The 21,701-nt window shown below is 46.1% G+C and overlaps 1 protein-coding gene and 1 long non-coding RNA gene across 5 annotated transcripts in view; one reads left to right on the top strand and one right to left on the bottom strand.

The window, feature by feature from the left end:
* The window catches only part of LOC111171693 (kalirin), a 114,364-nt gene extending 104,874 nt beyond the window's left edge, over positions 1 to 9,490 (bottom strand). For 2 of the 4 annotated variants that reach the window (XM_022567547.3, XM_022567557.3), the window contains exon 1: positions 9,231 to 9,482. In XM_022567547.3, the coding sequence (XP_022423255.1) occupies positions 9,231 to 9,315 (85 nt within the window). In that variant the 5' untranslated portion in view covers positions 9,316 to 9,482. Of the gene's footprint in view, positions 1 to 9,230 lie in introns of all 4 variants that reach the window. The other 2 variants (XM_022567528.3, XM_022567539.3) reach the window with 2 other exon arrangements.
* Positions 7,562 to 19,623, top strand: LOC149749337 (uncharacterized). Its single transcript, XR_016393003.1, has 2 exons — positions 7,562 to 8,976; positions 9,818 to 19,623. It is a non-coding gene; the product is annotated as an uncharacterized LOC149749337 (long non-coding RNA).
* Positions 19,624 to 21,701: the final 2,078 nt, after the last annotated feature.

Genomic DNA, 21,701 nt, shown 5'->3' with positions numbered 1-21,701 from the left:
GGCACTGCGCTCTCAGCTTCTGCATAGTCAGAAATCAGGCAGGACCCTGAAGCATCTTTCCTCTTATTGTCTTCAGCAACTACTTCCCTTTTTTTTGGTCATTATTTACTGTTTTATGCTTATGGGGCAGCTCCCAAGTTGGACTGCAAGATCCTCAGGGGCGTGGAAACATCTTAAATTCTCTATGGTTGCTAGTCTAATACCTGCCACATGGTGCTCAAATATTTGGGGATCAATACAAAATATGCTCAGCTCCATTTCTCATACGATTAACGAACTAACGAAATCATTTGAATGTGATAGTTGGCACAATTCCACAGAGACTTCTATACGCTCATTCATGCTCACAGTAATCCACCGCTTACACAGCACTCACCACGTGCCAGTTCTAGGCGATTTACGTACGTCAACCCATCTAAGCCTTGTAAAAACTCCGTGACTAGATTCCATCATCCTTTCCATCTTCCAGACAAGGAAGCCGAGGCAGAGTTTATGTAACTTGCACAAAGTCACACAGGTAACTGGCAGAACTGGGATTCAAACTCGTTCTGGCCCCAGAGTCCACGCTCTTAATCCTCATGATATACTGCCTCTCCATCCAGAACACCCCACAAGATGAATTTTTTTACACCCTGCTTATCAGTACGTAGCTTAAGCATCAACGGCTTTCAGCCAGCATATTTCCTTATCTAAAAAGAATTAAGTTAATTCAGAAAATGTAAACAGAAGTAAACAATAGGAGAGACATGAAATTCCTGGTCCCAGAGGATGTTTCTCATAAATCCTCTTTAAACAAAGAACAGTACACTCTTCCTTTCAAAGGGTATAAAACTGGGGATAACTGGCAACAACTAGGTCTTGAAATCTGGGATGTCCTTTCATTTAGGACCTCCGCTTCAAGGGATTTATCCTAAGGAAGTAATTATAGGTGTGTGTTAAGACTTAACTATAAGAATGCTCATTACAATATTGTTGATAATAGCAAAATTAGAAACAACCAAAAATAGGGAGGTTGAAAATAAAAACAAGCCATATTTACACATGATAAAATGAGCACCTAGTAGTATGTTGATAAACCAGCTCTCTGAATAAAACAAAAATCCTTGATTTGTGGTGTCTGGTAACATTCTTAGTATAACTACTCCCACCACGGCTGATTTCAAGCTACCAATGGCTTAACCATTGAATATTTAACAATCCCAACCTGAGCTGAGCTGGCATATCACTGAATGCATCCACAAAAACGTCGTGGAAGTTGTTTAGTATGTTATGAGAAAAAAGTTTGTAACACTACTACCCTATTTCTGGAAAAAATACACACATGGAAAAAAATTAAAAGGATATATTTAAAATGTTAACAGAGCTCTCTCTAGGTAATGGGATTTTATTTTCATTTATCTATATTTTCAAATGTTTTCCCAATGTTTATGTATGATTTTGCTAGGCAGATAAAAAAAAAAAAATCAAGGCTCTCTTTCCCAGTAACAATAATTTTGAAATGACCTATCTTTGGAGGCATGTCTCAAAAAGAGAAATCCCTGGACCTACTCATGAAGGCAACTGCACAATGAGAAGTCTCAGAAGTGAGGAGATTCTTAACACCACGTGAGCAAGAAAAGGCTGAGGGAGTAAAACATGCAGCTCTAGCCCCGTGCACACTGGTCTCACGGGGGAGAGGGGTAAGTCGTACCCCTCCCGTGGGGTGAAATATACCTCGCGGAAAGGAAAGGTGGGATGTAGGGAGTGGAGATTTGTAAACTCCACGACAAGAATCTGCCTGTACAGTCTGATTCTGGAAAGATCTACTTCTTAGCCCAGGGGTCTTCCTCATCCCTTCTCACCAAATTTTAGCCATTATATTAAATCAGTACCAACAACTGTCAAGTTCAATTCTTGTCTACAGCGAAACCCTTTGTAGCCACTAAAAAGATCCTGGAAATGCATCTCTATGGAAAGACGTTCCGAAGATTAAGTGAAATCATGTTTTAAGGCAGAATATATTTATAAATATGAACCCATTTATTTTAAAAGGGGTAAACATATAGAAAAGGATACATTAAGTGATTAGGTAGTTGTTACGAGGTAGTTAGGATTATGCTACAAAGTTATGCTTTTATGGTCTTTTTTGTTTGCCTAACTTTTGATTTTTTTCTGAAGTAAGCATAGTTACCTTTTAAGAGTCTGAGGAAAATGAACATAAGAGGGAAGGAGTCTTAAATGGGAAGAACGATGCCACAACTACCCTCACTCGGCCCTGGGGGCTGAAGGGTTCAGGGAAGATGCAGGTGATTCCTAATTCCAACCTTGTCCCTGTCACCCCCGACCCTCCTGGCAAGTAACAGTGAGTGGTAAAGGCCTCCCCCACTTCTCAAAGCAGAATCCCCAGGAAGCAGGTCACAGACGCCCTTGCTGGAGCCGGGGGAAAGGAGGAGGAAGGTGGGGAGGGTGGAGAGGAAAGAAAAGAACAAACGAAAAATATGAAGCCTCCTGGAGGGCTTGTTAAAACACAGACTGCTGGCGCTCACTCCGGAGTTTGAGTCAATGGGGCCAAGAATCTGCATTTCCAACATTTTCTCCAGTGTTAACCACTCTTGGAGAACTTCTGCTCTAAGCAGAGAAAGAAGATGAGGAGGCAGCACACAGGTGTGAGCCTGACATCCAAAACCTGTGCAGAAGTGAAGTGTTTGCAATTCTTTTTAACAGTGAGGCTTGCTTCTCTTTTGAATGGGGAGAGATAATATCCCTTTCTCCCTGGGGGCAATAATGGAGATGCTAATGATGGGAGAGCAGAAACTGGGACTGTCCTGAGAGCCTTTTGCACACCAGGTGCTGTAAGAGACCAAACAGATGCCTACAACTAATCCCACCCCAAGGAGAGCAAGTACCTGCATACAGAGATGTTTTATTAGGTACTGTTTCAACCGAGCAGCGGAAGGGGTTTCCCTTCCTTTCAATCCGCCAGTTTCCTCACTATGGTCTCCAGCAAAGCAAGAAGAATGTGAAAGGACCTGTTGCATAACTCTGATCTTTGCTCTTTTACCTGGCTAAAGCCAACCTGGCAGCCTCTTGGCTGCCTTGCAGCTGTAACCAGGGCTCACCTCCTTGCAGGAAGTATAACACAGAAGGTTCTGTCAACCTCAAAAGAGGAACTCCATTAGTCACTGAATAGACCAAGCAGGGGGGCCAAGCTACCCATGTTTCCCAACCACAAGGAATACACAAGATAATGGCCAAACCTCAGAGAATGTCCAGAATCTTGGGGGCTGCTGTGGGCAGGTCATGATTTTTACCTAGGCAAAAACAGCCTTTAGAGGACCTACAAAGCTTGGCAAATGAAGGGTGTGCAACAAACGTTGGCTGATGGGATCAGAAAAATGGCTCTCGATTAGATTGTTAGCCAAAGTAAGGGGCAGGCAGGAAGTGATGTCTTTTTACATAACATAGGTTTTCAGGACCTAAACTTCAATCCTGGTGTAGCCATGTTCCAATTCTTGTACACTGTGTTTCCCCTCAGAGAAGAATAACTTGAGGATGCTTCGGGTATCTTGCCAGTACCTTCTCTCAGATGTTCTTTTACATAACCGCAATGATTATAATACTAGAAGCATTGTATCTTTTTAAATTTTTTAATTGGTTTAATTTTAAAAAAAAGGAAATCCCTATTGTACTTATAGATCACGAGCTTTCTTTCCCCACTGTGACAACTCTACAGCACTGAGGCACAGCTGACAATGGTTTGAACCAAGACCATTAAATTGCTTAGGAATGCAGATTTGCAGCATTACCACGTAGAAGACCCACAGATATTCACCTGTGAGTCCCCTGAGTATGGGGTCTATGTTTAGTATTCCCAACTACCGTTACCATTACTAGCTAACCTTTTTAAAGCACTTTATATGCCTGGTGCTACGCTAAGCCCTTTACATACATTGTCTTAACTAATCCTCACAGCAGCCCAACGGGGTCAGTGCCGTTATGATTCCCATCCATTCTCCCCCAGTATCCAGCGCAGGGCTGGCAGGCAGTCAGCACATAAACATTTGTCAAATGGATTAAAACACTGTGTGTTACATAAAAACCAGCGACTTTCAAAAACGGAATGATAGGAATGTATTTCATTGATTCATTTCCACCTGAAAGGGTACACTTCATGAAAAGAGACAAGAAAGAAAGGCGGGGAAAGGGGCCTTTGGAATTAAATTGAACCAGAGGGGAAAACATGGACAGATATTTACGAAGAACAACGTGCAGAAGCTGCTCTGGGAAAGACAGAGGTGTGACTGCGGTCTCTGCCTTCTGTGGCCTTGGGACAGAACGGCCACTGAAGGCAGAACAGGGAGGTCCAGATCTCAGTGGCTCCAGGCAATGCAATCACCCCCCAGAACCACAGATCATTCCACAGTTAACACCCAAGTTCCAACTTGGGGTCAGCCTCTACCCTTCTAAGTTGGGCTTGTCTAGAGTAAGAGAAACCGCATGCCCAGGAAGACAAAAATGGAGTTGCAGAAAGAAGGCTGGAAAAGGGCTCTAGGTCTGACTCTGCTACTAAATGGCTGGATCTCAGTTTCCTCCTGTAGAAAAAAAGATCTATTAAATAATCTCTGAGATTGCTTCCAGTTCTAACTTCCCATGGTATAGCCCCTTCTGCTTGAGAAGCCCCCCTCAGCTTTTAGGCCCATGCTCTTTCGAGGGCATGGAAAAGCTGGGCCTTGGTCTGAAGGAGAGGGCGGGCCGTGCAGCCACTCACGTTCACTGAAAAGGAGAAGCACTTCAAAAGGATGGGGAGTCTTTTTAGGGCAGAAGAGAAGTACCAAGATTCAAGGGGAACTTCATTAAGTACAATACCAAAAACACTGCTCCAGACTAAGGTAGGCTTACAGCATTCTGGGGCTCCAAAGTGAATCCCTCATGTTCACTTTAGAAAAAACAAAACCAAACCAAAAACCTTTTATTTTGAATAAAAACACAGAGTCTGAGTTTTTATCTTTTTATCTCAGGTTAGGACTTACCAACCTGTAGCACATGGAACCCCTGGGGTGACACGCCTACAGCATGATCAGTGATTGTTGGACCCACAGTTGTACCAAAAGAGGACATTTGGCTTCCGCTTCCAATCTCCTCCACCTCAACCAAATCCATATACTCGTATTTCTACTAGGCTACATTATGACTGGAAGGCAGGGAATAATTGATATTCTTGTTACTACCCACTAGTCAGAGAATCAGGTATGGGAAGAAAACCATAATATCTAGGTTGGCAACAGTATGTATGTGTGGAAATTCTCCCCAGATTAAGGTATATCCCTGGGAGGCAGAGAAAATCGAGAGATATAATGGACAAACATACATGCTAAATGGTCAATTCAATTTTCATAGTGGTAAAGGCACTTCCTGGAAGATAAAGAAAGAAAAAGGGATGTATACCTCAAGGCCCCAAGGCTTCTCTGACCCTTGGGTGGTTAACTAAAGTAAACAAAAGTGAATGTCACTTTTGTCCCTCTCTGAGGTTACCAACACCTTTCTAAAGGAACTTGGTGCCATGGTTTCACACATTAAATTCAGTTTATAAAATGAGCTGTATTAATTCATGGGCCAAAGAAGGAATATTTACATCCAATCATAAGATTCCTGCTTAGTGATTCTGGGGAAACATAGGGGGGAAAAAGAGAAATTCTAGATAAGGATGACTCAGGATGCCCTGTAAACCCCCATAACTCTTACCCATACCCTGTGATGTCAGCCCCAATCGCCCCTGTGGCGAAAGAGCCATGGGACTGTGATCCCAGCAACTCTCCTGTGAGCTTAGTCGGCCTGGATAAGTCGCCACCCTTTCCTCTCTTCACTTCTGAGACAGTCTTCTGAACCAGGTACTGTCTCACAGTACAAATGGGGAGATGTGATGACACATGGGCTTGAGAGGCAAGGACAATGATACAACAGTAAGCAAGTATAAACAAACGCCATGCACACTGTGGAGAAGCAGAGGAGGGCAACAGTCAGGAAAGGTTTCCAAGAAGGGACTTTTGTCCATATACCCAAAGTTAATTGACTAGAATATTAAAGGCTCTAAAACTGGCTTCCAACTATCAAGGTCTGAAAAGTCTCTAGGCTCCATGATCTAAGAAGTCACAAATTCTGGCCTGTAGCACATGACTTGGCAACCCTCCAGGTGACTTGAAATCCTTTCTGTCACTCGGAAACAAGTTGCTTTTTCAAATTGTAAGATCACTAAAGGAGAACCCAGAATGGACCCACTCCTTCAGGTATAGAGGAAAGTCGAAGTAGTCAAAGAAATCCTGAAACTTCCCACAGAGCGTGACATCAGTGATCAATCACCCTTCAGACACACACATGCCACTATTTCATGTTTGGCTATTTTCCACTTCCAAAAAGGCAGTTATAAATGTATTTGCTGTCCTTTTTCCTTCTCACCCATCTCTATTTCTGTTCTATCCTTGGTTTTCAGTTTTCCTGCCCTTCAATACTTATTTCAAGGTACGGAAGGAAGGTCATCTTTCATCAAACACCTTTGCCACACCCATACTCAATAGAACCAAAAACTGGAACAGAAGAACACAAGAGAGTTGCCTTCCTCACTTTTCCAAATCCAAAGACAAGCTCCACTAACTTCGTCCATATTTTTCTCAAATATGATCTTTAAAGGCCACACAGGTACGTCACTAAATCCTTGACTCTTACCCTAGTGTTAACAATTACAACCACTTAGGATTCACCAGAGCAAGTCCAGGATAGCTTAGCTTTGTGCCAAAAAGAACCAGAACATTCCACTTCCTCTTGGTTCCTTTGTCCCAGACTTTAGAAGGAGGTGTCCTTTAAATGCTGAGTGACTGGAAGCCAGTTAGTCAAGGCCCCTTGACTCAGGAACCATAGTAGTGAGTTCTAAACCATTAGCTTCACAGTCACCTGTACAACCAGAGGAACTGGTTTAACTGAAAAGGGAGGCCAACCGTCCCTGGTGTAGATGCCCTGCACTCCCATCAGCCTCTCAGACTCTCGCCCGAACACTTCTCTGTGTTGCAGTTGGGCAAACTTCTTCCTATGGAGTTCTGGGGCTCTGGACACTGCATTCAAGCTCAGTATAAGACATTAGCTTTTCAGTCTGCTTCGAATATATGCCTTCGGGCTGGGTGGGGACTCTGAGCTCTCCTTGCTGTTAGAGCAGACTCAGGGAGCCCCCGGGCAGTGCCCAGCACCTCAGACACATCATCCTGTCCAGCGGCCGCCAGGGGCTCTTGGAAGGGTGGCTGAGCCACGTCCCCCACCATCTTTCTCAGATTGGAGCCCCAGTTTTCCATCTTCACATGTTTCAGATGTGGCAAAGAATAAGGACTGAAGAGGGAGAAGGCAAGAGGCACCCGCCTTTGTCACCCTCCTTCTCCCTTTTAAGCTGCTTTCACGGCTTGGGCCTTTTGCCTCCCTCTGTCTTCAGCTGAGAGGCGATGGTCTCCTCCAGCTCTGGCTCCAGCAACCCCCGCCCTCCCCCCCCCCCCGCCCCCTGCAAGCCACAGAGCCTGCAGCCGCCGCTTTCCCAGTCCTGCAGACAGGAGGTGACCCAGCAGGCACCCCAAGGGGGCTCCCTGCCCCGTCCTCTCACTGCCACACGGAGGGCCCGCCAGGGCAATTCACAAACAAAGCAAAGGCTGAGAGACCCCTGGAGAATTACTCTGTAAGGGAGCTACGGCTGCCACACATCTGGACTCAAGGAGGCAGCTGCAGGGCCTTTAGATAAGCACCGCCCACGTTCCCAAATTCTGCCTTTGGACAGGAAATGGACTCCCAAGAAATCCTGCTTGGAAACCCTTCACCATGAAAGCAGCCCAGCCTTCAGCGCAAACCCACCCACTCGGATTCCCTTTGGCCATTTCCTGCTTCCTCTCCCTTTTAATACCCCCTTGCTTCAATTCCCAGCCTTGGTTCTGAATGTTTCTGAACTAGGCTTGGATTTTTGGGAGGGTCCCTGGCCTGTTAAACTTCCTTCTCCCTCTGAATTCTGATTCTGAGAGTTAGCTACTACTCAGTTCCAAGCTATTCTAATTAAATGCAGAATTGAGAGAATCTGACGCTGAAATTATGAACCTTAATGACTTGGGGAAAGGTCCTTCAGATTTAATTAGTTTTTGTAGTCTCCTATCTGCTTAGGATGGAGAATTTGTCAGGGCTATGCGTGGGGTGAGCACAGAGGATTCGGCGGTCACTTGGATGAAGTTTATTCACCAGTAACTCCCAGAGAGTTCCATCAGGACTCATTAGGCGAGGATGGGTAAGGAGACTGGGGCATTGCAAATAGGGGTGGAGGCGAGACACCCAATAGGTGAAATTTTAAAAAGGCTTATGTCAAGTGAGAGCCTATATTCTCACTTCTAACCACACAGAAACAGAATCTCCCCCACCCTCCAAGCTGAGGTGTTAAAGTGACATGAACTGTGTTAGGAACATCTGTTAACTCTGTCTGGGAAGGGCTCGATTTCTTTTTCAGCATAGGCTACACATTGATGACTTTCCTTCTGTCATCCTTCTCACCATCGTGTTTTGCAGGCTGATTCTGGGGAAATTAGTTGCTTCCTGCAAGTCTCCTCGACAACACTAAAATTAGCAGAATAATTAAATACAGTCTTAATCGGGTACATAGAGAGTTCTTGGTTAATTAATGAGCCAAGCTCCGGCCCAGAGCTGCAGACCCACGGTGACCTGCCAAAGCCCTGGCAGACAAAAGCCCGCTCTAGTCCCCAAAGAAAGTTGTCACTTGGCAAAAATATTTCCTGGTGTAGAGACAAGTGTCAAACATTCCTATAGCTAAGAGTCATCTGTTAACCCCGCGGCTGAGGTCCATATGTAAATGAGAGCACGAAAGTGTGACTCTGCCACTACAGGGACGCGCAGAGCTCCGAGTGGCCTCTCCCTCGCATCCGCGCCCCAACCCCTCTGCAGGCTGGAGCCCAGCATCCAAAGTCGCCGGTAAGTAACTGAGTTCCCAAACTTCAGCTCCGCATCCAAGTCAGAAGCTCCTTGAGAGTGGAGAGCAAGCGAACCGCTTCCTGCCGCAGAAACTGCAATGAACACAGCTGGGAGCAAACCCTCCCTTTGCCGTGCTCCCCTCCCCACTCGCATTTTCCCCAGACCACGGTCTACCCCCCCCCCACCCCGCCACCCCATACTCAGCTTGCCCGGTCTCTGCCTAAAAAGAAGGCGCAGCACCGACAGCCACTCACCTCTGCAAGGGAAGCAACAGCAGCACTTCGCCAAGAGCCACCCCAAAGAGGGACCTCGGGTGTACGCGCGGTCGCCGCCCTTCATGCTGCCGCGCGGCCCCAGCGCTCCCGCATGGCCCGGGGTGCCCGCCGCTGTGGGAGCGCAGCAGGCAGGCCACCGCGGCCCCGCGGCCCCGGAGCCAGCTCGCAACCTCGGCCGTCCCTTCCCGCCCTCCTCTCCCGCACCGCGTCAACGACTCCGACTTTCTGGGAGCCAGGGCCACCTTGGGGAGAAGGGGAGGGGCCGGCGAGGAGGGCGGCGCTGGGGGCGGAGTTCCAAAGTCCAGCTGTTTGCCCGAGTCCCGCCGGCAGCGTGGCCCGGAGCCTTATGCAAGGCCGCTCTGGCCGCCGGCACGGGGCACGCAAGGGGAGGAGGAGCGTACACAAAACAGGCGCAAAACAGGTGCTTCCCCTTTAGTGCAGCTTCCTCTCCTCAAAGGCCGCCACAATCAGCTCTGTCTTAAAATCCGCAATCCAATGAGGCCAAAGAGGTGGGAGAGAAGCAGATTTAGAAGGTTCGAGACTCAGTAGTGCTTTTTCTCTGACAGGTTCACCCCCTCCTTCTCCTCAGCCTCCGAACATGGACAGCCCCCTCTGTGTTGAAAACACCTTCACCTACGCTTTTCGTTCCTTCTTTTTAATATTTCAGGCTAATAATTAATGATAATTGTGCCTCCCCTTTTTATCGGCTCCGGGGTGGTAATGATGTTGTGGGAAAGCTCAGTATTGGAAAGAAACCATAAGACGGAAGTTCAAAGCTGTTTTGTCACCTAGTAGCTGTCTGACCTTAGACGAGTCATTTCACTTTTTTGATCTTCAGTTTCCTCATTTAAAAAATAAAAGAAGGAAAAAGAATTCCCGGGGCTTCCCTGGTGGCGCAGTGGTTGAGAGTCCGCCTACCGATGCAGGGGACGCGGGTTTGTGCCCTGGTCCGGGAAGATCCCACATGCCGCGGAGCGGCTGGGCCCGTGAGCCATGGCCGCTGAGCCTGCGCGTCCGGAGCCTGTGCTCCGCAACAGGAGAGGTCACAACAGTGAGAGGCCCGTATACCAAAAAAAAAAAAAAAAAAAAGAATTCCCATGTTACAGGATTGCTAAGAGAATTTAAAAACACATATCCATGAAGTAGCTGTTAGAGAGATGTTTTATACTTCCAGTTGAGTGAGTGCCTACAGAGAAACTGCAGACACCTTACTCATGGTGGAAGATGTCCATTCACCACTCCCCAACCACACCCAGTGGGTCTATCATCCCTTTACTTAAACCCCTATCTGTTTCCTTTTTAAGTCTTTTCATATTTCAAGGTCAAGCTCACATCCCCCCGACCCCCCCAAGAAGCCCACCGGCACCACACCAACTGGACCTTCCCATGAACCACTGCGTTTATCACTCACAAAGCATCTCTCCCATTCATTGGCATCCAGATTTAGGAAAAAGGATGGCTGGAAACATACAGCACTCAAAGTAGCCCATTCATCAGGAAAAAAAAAAAAAAAAGGGAAGTTTGTAAGAGGGATAAAAACCAGAAGCTTGACCACTCAGTTCCAACCTGGAAGAAAGACAGCCACAGGACAAGACTTTAGGAGTTACTAGGATTTGGGGCTTCCTTTCTCAGTTTGAACCATGCTTAGGTTTTGGCCTTATTTGTGTTGCAGCACCTGCCACATGGTTGGAACACAGTCGATGCTCAGTAAACACAGTAGCACAGCTTCATGAGTAACAACAGCTAGCATTTATTGAGCATTTATTTGTGCCAAGCAGTTTCCTGGTTGCCTTCTATACATTAGGTCATTTATCCACACCAAAAAACCTTATAAGGTAGGGTCCTCTTTTAAATCTGAAGAAACTAAATGAATGAATGATGATGAGGCTTCGATGCTTTAACTCTAAAGAGAAACTCTAAAAAGCTTCACCATGTAGGAAGAGCAGAACCCAAAGTCAAAATCTAACTTCTAGTTCTACCACTGCCACCTCCCTGATGGCCCCTCCTGGCAAGTGTTATATAAGATATCTCACTGTCGAGCAAGAAATGTACCCCTGGTGCTCCACATGTGAAACGGCGAAATGAAAGTTCAAATTGCTCCTGCAGCCCACACCCCAGCTTCCAGAATTCACTGATCATCCTATTGGTCAGTCTCATCTCGACAGCTTGAATTACTGCGGGATGTGGCAACCAGCACTGTTGTCTAGCTCTCTCTTCTATATCACCAAATATAACACCCATTTTGCTGTTCTTGCAAGTCCAGAGCAGAAAATGGCCAGTACCTTCAGCCCTTCGAAAAGTGAACTTTGTTTGCTTGTGATCCACTGTCTGGATGCTATGATACAAGAGTCCTTATTTGGTCTACCCACCCAATCCGCCTCCTTGAATACTTTTGGGGCACTCTCACAGGAATTCAAAAATGCTTCAAAGTTGCTTGGTGAGTAACCAGTTCCTTTTTTACTTAAACCTTCCTGTGGGCCTTTGTGTTTAAGTGACACTGGATCATCTCTCCATCATAATCTTTTGCAAGAGGCTGACAACATCATCGTGTAGAAACTGGCTTGAATTAGATGTCTGAGGAAGATTCAGCCCTTGCTTCAGAAATCAGAGTCCTGGAAACTATTAGGTAAAAAATAAGCTTCGAGGATCTATTGTACAACAAAGAGAATATAGCACATATTTTATAACAACTATAAATGGAGTACAGCCTTTAAAAATTGTGAATCACTGTGTTGTACATCTGTAATTTATATAATATTGTATAACTTCAAAAAAAATCAGAATACAAGTAGACTCTAAAGTACTCTTAGTCTCCATGAAAAGGATCCATCAGGCATGTTTCCATTGGTCCTTATTATAACCCAGGAACCCATCCTACTGTCAACTTAAAGGCATAAAACCATTAGGAACACCTACCCATCTTGAATTGATATGGTCAGCACATTTTGGAGACTGGCTAGGCATCAATAACCCAAGAGTCCCACTGCCATCCTCGTGTGCCTTCCAGAATGATACCAGTGATGTCTACAACCCAGCGAGGAAGTCTTGAACACTACTGGGACACTGACTGATTTCAGACCAATTCATTAACTCAGCAAACACTTACTGAGTGCCTACTATATGCCAGGCTCTGTTCTAGGCACTGGGTCTACATTCACGAACAAAAACAATCCCAGTCCTTGTGGAGCTAGCCACTAGGACAGATTCAACATGAACGTGAAAGAGAAGGGAATCGATGTCAGATATCTGACCGAGTTTTGAGTTGAGGGATTTAAGAAAATAGGGGCCTGAATCCTCTAACTTACATCTAGATGTTGTAATTGTCCTCAGGACAATATGGAGGGGGTGGTAGGGAGATGGTTTTTAAACACAGATGCTTAATAGAATCATCAGGGAAGATTTTCTAAATTCTAGGTATTAGAATTTTTTTTTTTAAGGTTCTCCAGGTGACTCCAGGGTGGAACCAAAGTTTAAGAACCATTGATGCCTGGGTCTTCCTCCCTCCAACCCTCTCAAGATTCAGATGAATTCCCCTTTGGGTGAAGCTGGGCATCAGTATTTTTTTAAAGCTCCTCAGGTGTTTGTAAGATGCAGCACAGTTTGAGAACCATTGGTGTGGTGTGCTGGTTCTCAAACTTGAGTGTGCATCAGAATTACCTGGATAGTGAGTTCAAACACAGATTACTGGGCCCGCTCCCAGACTTTCTGATTAAGTGGGTCTGGGGTGGGGCCTGAGGATTTGCATTGCTACAAGTTTCCAGGTGACGTTGATGTTGTTGGTGCAGGGGCCACACTTTGAGAACCATTAGTTAGCAAAGTCTCTCCCATCTGTTTGTAATCTACACCCCCTTCTTTTTGTAATAGCACCTTGATTTTTCTTTGAGGAACCAGCTCTCCTCCATTCTCAGACCATGTCTGTGGATGTAGTTGACTTCCTCCCTCTGTCCACCCTCCACTCTAAGGATGGGCCCATGACCCGGGCTCGGCCAGCCAGCCACAGGGACTGGTTCAGATTTAGCACATGACTCCATTTCAGCCAATGATAATAAATCGGAAGACCTTAGCAAGAACTACTGGGAAAGCAGCAATCCCTTCCCAGAAGATTTCTAAGTTGGTGGAATGTTAATGTAAAGCAGATGGAGGCCATCCTGCCATAACTACATAAGCAGAAGCTGCCTGAGAATAAAGCCAACATGGAGGAAAGAGATGAAATGAGAGCGAGGTAGCGGGTTGTGTGTGAGGTTTGATGCCATCACCTGAATACGCTTTTCCTCCAAAGTCTTATCTATCCCTGGACCTTATCTGAGCCCCCCAAGTAAACATCTTCTTTTGTATAAGGCAGTTGAACCTCTATAATCTCAAGGTTTTCAGACTCCACTCCACCTACTCCCAAAGTTCAGGTTAAGAACCTCTGAGCTACAGCAATATCTTTGGAGTGTTCCTAATTTCCAGACAGATGGTTCAATCTTATTCTTATTTTTGGCAGTTTGTCTTCAGTTATGCTTCCGGTCAAAGTCTATCTTACATGAATTAGGCTCTCTGCCTACTGATGTGTCGATTTTATCTCATCTCCATTTCCCACAACAGTGAACCCCAAAGAATTCCTGCTGGTCTCAGCCTGCACACATACTGGGCCCGGTATACCACAATGCTGGGCTTGGTACCAGGGACTAGTGGGTCTGCCCTCTCCCCCCAAGTTAGCCACAGGCTTCAGGAATGCTGGACCATGACCTCAGGCATCTGCCCTTTTCACCAACAGACATGTGTCCAATTTTGTCCTTTAGACTTATGCTCGTCAGATTTGCAGGAACTGAGTTTTTCAAAATCACATTTATCCAGATTTCTTATTGAGAGCTCAGCCCAGAGAGAGAAGGCAATAGCAACTATGCCGCAACTCAGGCCTAGAGATTCCTGTGAGAACCTTCCTACAGCGACAAGTACAGTACACGCCTTCTCCAGAACATGCCAGGTGAGGGCTGTGGGCGTGGTTTCTGGGGACTGTGGGCAGCTCCACCCCAACCGGTCACTTACCTGCCTTTTCCTCCAGTAGTACATCTCTCCTCCAGCACCCACTCCCAGATTCTGATCCAGATTCCCATCTAGAGTTTGTAAAAAGCTCTGCACGTGATTTCAGTAAGAAGTCAGGGCAAAGGACCATGGACCTTGGGACTCTGGGATTACTTCCTGCGTGGTACCTACAGAGTTTAGGGAGCACCTGGACTCAAATGTTTTCACTTTCTCAGACTCTGACATCCTCCCACGACCCGCGACACTCTCTAGTTACTAACCGCATGCTCCTTAACCCTCATCTTCCCTGTGTAGACTTCTGGCCTGTGAACTGCCTGATGGCTGATACCAGGGTGGTTCATAATTTTCCCCATATTATCCTGTCCTGGCCTCCATTTCTGACTGTGGCTTAAAACTCTGAGGTTCTTTTCAAGTACTGATCATTTATACAACAAAGAGTTGGTTTTTGAATACGTACTGTCTGCAAGTCACCAAGTTAACCTGTATATGGGAATTTATAACGGGAAAATTATATGAGAAACAGAGATTGAGTAAGACTGTTCCCTGAGCAAAGACAAGAACAAGGTGAGTTCTAGGAAAGCAGTTGGTTCAATTTTTTTGTGGCAGAAAAGGGAAACTGGAGGCAGACCAAGACTGGACATAAAGTAGAGGTTTCATCCTTGTGTGGAGAATAATAATTATCAGTGACCAGAAACGCTTATTAAAAGAAAGGAGGTGCAATTTGTACATTGCTTCCGTATTTAATTAGAACTCCAAATACGTCTTTCAAAATTGTATAACGTCCATGTGGACAACCATTCCCAGGTTATATGTGTTGTTTTAATGGTGCCGTCTACAGGAAAGCATGACTGCCAGCGTTCTGCATAGTAGTCTCTTCTCCTAACTATACCTGTTTAGTGTGATCTAACCACTGCACACCTGCTGGCCCCGTGGGTGCCTCCATCCACCTAGCGACAGCTCCCAGACGCCAAGGACTAAACCACCACGAGCTCGTCCAATCTGTCTTCAACTATGCCCTGTAAAGGTGTCCCTCGCTCCCCCTCTGCCTGCCCAGCTGACAAGTGTCTGCCTCCTTCTGGCTGTCTCACTTATGCGCAAAAAGCTCAGCCTCGGCTCGCCCTCTGTTTTTCAGGAAGGAAGTATGCATGATCACCCTCTGGACTGAACCAAGCCCCAGGAAAGGGTAGTCCAGGCGATGCTGAAAAGGCTGTGGGGTTTCACAAAGGACCCGGGTGTCTCTCCCAGAACAACCAGCGCTCATGCTTTTCTGGGGTGGATCTGCGGGCAGCCGGGACGGGTTCCTGGAGATCCGAGCTCAGGAGGAGACAAGCTATTTATCAAAGTGAGAGATGACTGCAGCTGGAGTTGCTAAAAACAAACCACTCCAGGTTTATCTACTTCCAAAAACGTTCACTTCTAAGTAGGTCAAAGTGTTCCCAAACTCGGACAGTAAGAAGTGCCCGTCTATCACTCTGAGTTCCAATTTGGGAAGGCTTGCCGTTGCTAAGTGTCCACTATGAGGGATGCTATTTTCATTCCAACTGTCAATGCCCCCTCCCCTCCCACAGGCAGAAATAGCAGCTGCGGCAGCATGTAGATTCATGGGTGCAATGAAGAGGTTTCTGACACATTAAATGCAAAGTGGATTTTGCCTTGATGTAACTCAGGTCAATTTAAGGAAGATTTCATTAATAGGAGGGAACGTGGAAGACACTGCCCATCCTTATATTTCTGAGTTTTCAACCGTTCCAGATAAACGAGAGGTGCTTAACCCATGTGTCCCCGGAGAAGATTTCCCAGGAAGCAGGATTTCAAAGACATTCTCACTCAGAACTCCTGGCATCAGAACATCATTCCCTATATCCCCATCCTCAGGCTCCCCTGATAAAGCTTTGGCCGGTTTCCTCTACAGCTCTCAGGGGATGGAGGACACACTGAGCCTCGCCCTTCACACATGAACTCTCTCAGGGGTCCCTGATTCATGGTCCTTTCTCTTCCCCTCCCTTCCTCCTTCCTTCCTTTTCTTCCCTCTCTCCCTTCCTTCCTATAAATATTTACAGTAACTTCTTTTACGCCAGCTACTGTTCTTGATACCAGGGACAGAGTAATGAACAAAATAGACAAAATCCCTGCACTTGTACAGGAAATCTGGGGGGTTGCAGTATGGGGAATAGACAACAAACGTTAATAAATATGTCATGTAGCGCCATAATTGCAATGAGGAAGAATAAAACAGGAAAAGGGGTACACAGTGGGATGGAAGAGGGTGGGAGTGAGGGAAGACCTCTCTGATCAGGTGACATTCAAGCAGAGATGTGAAGGAACTGTGGTGACAGCCGTCCAGGTATCTGAGGACCTGGAGCGTTCCAGGCAGAGGGAACGGAAGGGGTGCGTGCTGCATAGCAATGTCTGGCTCATCTGGGGAAGAGCTCAGTCAGGCAGGCTGGTCAGGAGGTGGTAGGATTTGGTAGGAAAAAACATCCACAAGGATGTCCGCACCCTAATCCTCAGAAACTGTAAATAGGTCACCTTACACAGCAAAGGGGACTTTGCAGATGTGATTAAGGACCTTGGGATGGGGAGAGGGTATCCTGGATTATCCAGGTGAGCACAATGTAATCAAACGAGTCCTTAAGAGCAGAGAACCTTTCCCACTGTTGTCAAAAGGAGATATGACTTTGGAAGAAGGACCAGAGGGATGCAACGTTGCTGGCTTTGAAGATGGAGGAAGGGGCCATGAGCTGAGGAATGCAGCTGGCCTCCAGAAGCTGGAAATGGTGAGGAAACAGCCTCTCCCCTAGAGCCCAAGTTGGACTTCTAACCTACACAACTATAAGAGAATAAACGTGTGTTGTTTGAAGCCACTAAGTCTGTGGTAATTTGTTATAGCAGCAGAAGGAAACTAAGACAGAGGAGATGAAATCAGAGAACAGGCTCTGGGGCGGGTTCTGCAAGAGCCTCCTTGCAGCCACAGAAGGGACTTTGTTATTACTTGAAGTGAGACAGGGGCTATGGACTGTTTGAGCTGAGCCCAGGCCTCCCGCTGCAGCCGGGAGCCAGCAATGGTAATTATCTATGTGCCCACCTGTGTACAAAAGTAGGCACCCATACATCCTGTGGCCTTCAGGGCCTTGTGGAGAGTAAGGCAAGTGGATGTGGTATCAGAATCAGCGTTCCTGGCTGGGGCTGGGGGACAATGGTGGGGAAACTAGGCAGCCCAGTCCTATCCCAAAGGCAAGTACAAGAAAGCTGGTCCATGAGTGGACAGCCTCTCTGCTGCTGGCAGGCAGGGAGCTGGTATGAAACATGGCGAGACTTGCAAACGGAAGCACTCCTCATACATGCTGCAGAGTTTGGGTTCAGACTGCAGTTTCAATCCTACAAGGGTCCTGGAGGAGGGGTAGCTGTTTTCAAGGTCTGAGTGACACAGGGGAAGGCACTGAGGTGGCCTGAGGAGGATCCTGACACTGGCTGGCCAAGCAGCATCAGAATCCCGCCGCTGAGAGCTCCTGAGGCCGAGGCCCGCAAGGGCTGTTCCTCACGACCTTTACGATCCTCTCACCTGTGACCTTCCCTAAGCAGATAGGGTGGGCACACCCCCAGCTATGAGACCACTGTCGCTCCTTCTCTGCTTCCCAAGCCACATCCAGTGCATGTCATTTCTGGGTCCCCTGCTCTTTTGTGGGGAAAGTGGTTTCAGCTTAGCTAGCTCTAGCAAGACAAAACTGCATCAACTTCTCTTTGGGGAAAGTTCTGTTTTCTGGAGTGACCTCCTCTCCGTCATCTCTCCCCAGCTTCTCCTAGGCAAGCACCATCAGTGGCAACCTCTCCTCTCTAGTTGAATCCGAGGCTCTCAGTTTAGCTCTGAGCTCCACCAGCTCTGAGCTTGCTCACGAGGCTCCAAGGAGCAAAGACGCTATTTAAGCCTCACCCTCCCTCCGCTCTGGATGATAAGAGGCATCATCCTCACGCACATTTCACAGATGTACAGTGGACACCAGGAGGCATGAAAGTGCTGTTGAAACAGGTGTTTGGCATAAGCTAAGTCTCAGCAGGCCAGCTACAAAAAGGAGAGGGGCAGTATCTCTGCAGGGGGCCCCAGAGACATCAGTTCCTTCTCTTGATAATGCAACATCTCCTCCTGTGCCAGTCCTTCTTGGAGGCAGCACTGCACTGGGGTGTACTTAAAGGAGGATGTGGCCTGGCCTGACATTTTCCTATTTGAGGCCTTGATTCCAAGCCCTTTGATGTCCTAAATAGTATCAGAAAGATGGTAGCTGGTCTTAGGTAGGACATCTCACCCAGAACAAAGTAGTCTTGGGGCAATTTCTAATTGTCTTTGTTGCTCCCTTAGTTTTAAATGGAAAAAAAGGAGGGAAGAGTGTGGACTGAATGGCACCTATATCTCCCTCTTCCTGAAACTGTCCTGGGAGGGCTTCCAGTTGGTCAATAACTATTGAGCCATCTCTGGCCCATCCTAACATAGACAGGTAAGTGGAAGAAATTCAGTTAAAAATAAAATAAGGCAGTTTTTACAAAACTGCCCTATGCCCTTCTCCTCTTTGAATTAACGAAGGACACCTTCATGCCCAGCCCGACATTCAACATCTGAGCACAGCCCTCCTCACATAGGTTGGCCCATCTCTACGGTGTGGTCGGAATGTTACCTTTAACAACCAGAGTTAATCACTGAAAGAACAGGGCATTGAGAGGTACAAGCCAGGGAATAAGTTGAATTTTCAGCTTAAATATGTCGTATATAATCTCTACCCACTGGGTAGAAGACAAAAGAAAGTTAGAAAAGAGGAGTAAACCATTATTTCTTGGGAAATCATAGAGCCAGATGGACCTGCTGTTGGTAGACTGCAGAAAGGGCCCAGAGTAGGCCAGGAATGGAAACTGAGAGAGAGGTGAGGGTGCAGAGTAGAGACAATGTCAGGCCTTTGCAAAACCTATGGATGGAACTAGAAACAGAACCTTGACCCCTTGACCCCTGGAGAAGATTCAGGCTGGAAATACTCTAGACACCTCCCTACAGAGGTATCAGAACTAGAACAAAGGGCAGGCAGGGAAATTAACATTCATTGACTGCCTCTAGGGTGGTAAGCATAGGCTAGAAGTCTAACTCAAGGGAAGTGGGCATTATTGCCCATTTTATAGATTTTAAGTATCTTGTCCAAGGTTATCAACTAGTCAGTATCTGAGCCAGGATTCAGACCCCCCAGATTTTCTACCCCGAGACTCTTAGTTACTCCACACCTCTCATCATGTCATTGTATGGTCTACCACATACCATTGTAAAGCCTTGTGCATAGCAGGGTCGCTTTTGTTTTATTCTAAACAATTAGCCTGCACACATAACAAAAAGACCAACTTCGCAGTTTAAAATCACTTTTCCTTAACATTGCCTCCTCTGAGCTTCCCAGCAGCTCTGAGAGATGGGTAATTTTTATCAGCTTCCCTTATAAATGCAGAAACCAAGATGAAGTGAGTTTCTACTCATTCCACACCCTGTCCTCTTCCTGGCCCATCTGACACCCTGAGTACAAAGCCCTCCCCTGTTTTCTCAAAGATTTGCAAGTACACGTCTATGAAAAAGATAGGCTGATTGTAACGTATTAGATTGAACCATTTAAAATTGCTGACTTTCAACCAGTTTTGACTACAAAAATGGCAATTCCATGTGGTTCAACCTAATAAATTGGACCTCAAAATGAGGATATTTACGCTATGCCTGGGTGGATTAAACATAGGATACTTAGGTTAATCACTTTAGGTTGCTAAAGTGATTCTCTCCTGATGTGGAGAGAAAAAAAGCAGACGTTTTAGAACTGGAAGGGATTCTAGAGGTACATCAGGAGGATATGGATAAAAGGTAAAAAAAATGCTACTTTAGAACAAGTAACAATATGAATGACAGCAGGGAATAACCAGGAAAAAAGACCAGCCCATTGAGAGCCTCAGAGTGGAAGGCAGTTACCACTAAGTCTGAGCCCAGAGAAAAGGAGATGAGATCAGGGGTGTGTGAGAGACCAAGGCACCGATGTGCAGGGGTAAACAGTACGGAGGTTCCTTTAAAAACTAAACACAGAGTTATCATATGATCCAGCAATCCCACTCCTGGGCGTATATCTGGAAAAGACGAAAACTCTAATTTGAAAAGATACATGCACCCCAATGTTCATAGCAGCGCTATTCACAACAGCCAAGACATAGAAGCAAACTAACGGTCCATTGACAGATGAATGGATAAAGAAGATGTGGTGTATATATATATATACACACACACACACGCACACACACATACACATACATACAGTGGAATACTACTCAGCCATAAAAGGAATGAAATAATGCCATTTGCAGCAACATGGATGGACACAGAGATTATCATACTAAGTGAAGTAAGCCAGAGAAAGACAAATGCCATATGATGTCCCTTATATGTGGAATCTAAAATATGACACAAATGAACTTACTAATGAAACAGAAACAGACTCACATACATAGAAAACAAACTTATGGTTACCAAAGGGGAAAGGGGGTGGGGAAGGGATAAATTAGGAGTTTGGGATTAACAGATACACACTTCTATATATAAATTAGATAAATGACAAGGATCCTGTGTAGCACAGAAAACTGTATTCAGTATCTTGTAATAACCTATAATGGAAAAGAATCTGGAAAAGAATCTGTATACCTGAAACTAACACAACACTGTAAATCAACTATACTTCAATAAAAAACCACACACACAAATAATCACCTTAAACAGTCTAGGATTGTTGAATTTAATCCATAATGTTTTTTTCTGCTCTAAGGATTTAATAAAAGATGTATGGAGAAATTGATAGGCTCTAATGAAATTCTCCCCAAGGAAAGAAGGGTCTATCATTTTAGATGCAAATCAAATTACTTTGTTCTAGATGAAGATCAGAAGGGGCTGGAGAATGAGAATTAGGGCTGGTGGGTTTCAAGTGGGGGGCTGGGGAGGAGGGCATAGGAGAAGAATGAGCAGAAAGGACCTGGATTTCAGCACTGAGTAAGAGGAATTTTCCAACCATTAGAATTATACCAAAATACAACAGGCTTCCTCTATAAGTAATGAGCTCCCCATCCCTGGGAGTGCTCAAGTAATGCTTGGCTGACCACCCAACAGAGACTTTTTTTTTTTTTTTTTTTGCGGTACGCGGACCTCTCACTGTTGTGGCCTCTCCCACTGTGGAGCACAGGCTCCAGACGCGCAGGCTCAGCGGCCATGGCTCACGGGCCCAGCCGCTCCGCGGCACGTGGGATCTTCGCGGACCAGGACACGAACCCGTGTCCCCTGCATTGGCAGGTGGACTCTCAACCACTGTGCCACCAAGGAAGCCCCCAACAGAGACATTTTAAGAGGGGGTCCTATATTAGGGGAGAGAGTGA

Source organism: Delphinapterus leucas, chromosome 4, assembly GCF_059928025.1.
Source record: "Delphinapterus leucas isolate spDelLeu-1000000601 "Yukka" chromosome 4, BTC_Dleu_Yukka2, whole genome shotgun sequence".
NCBI lineage: Eukaryota > Metazoa > Chordata > Mammalia > Artiodactyla > Monodontidae > Delphinapterus > Delphinapterus leucas.
The sequence above is the reverse complement of the archived record's forward strand: the minus strand, read 5'-3'. Positions and strand labels throughout refer to the sequence as shown.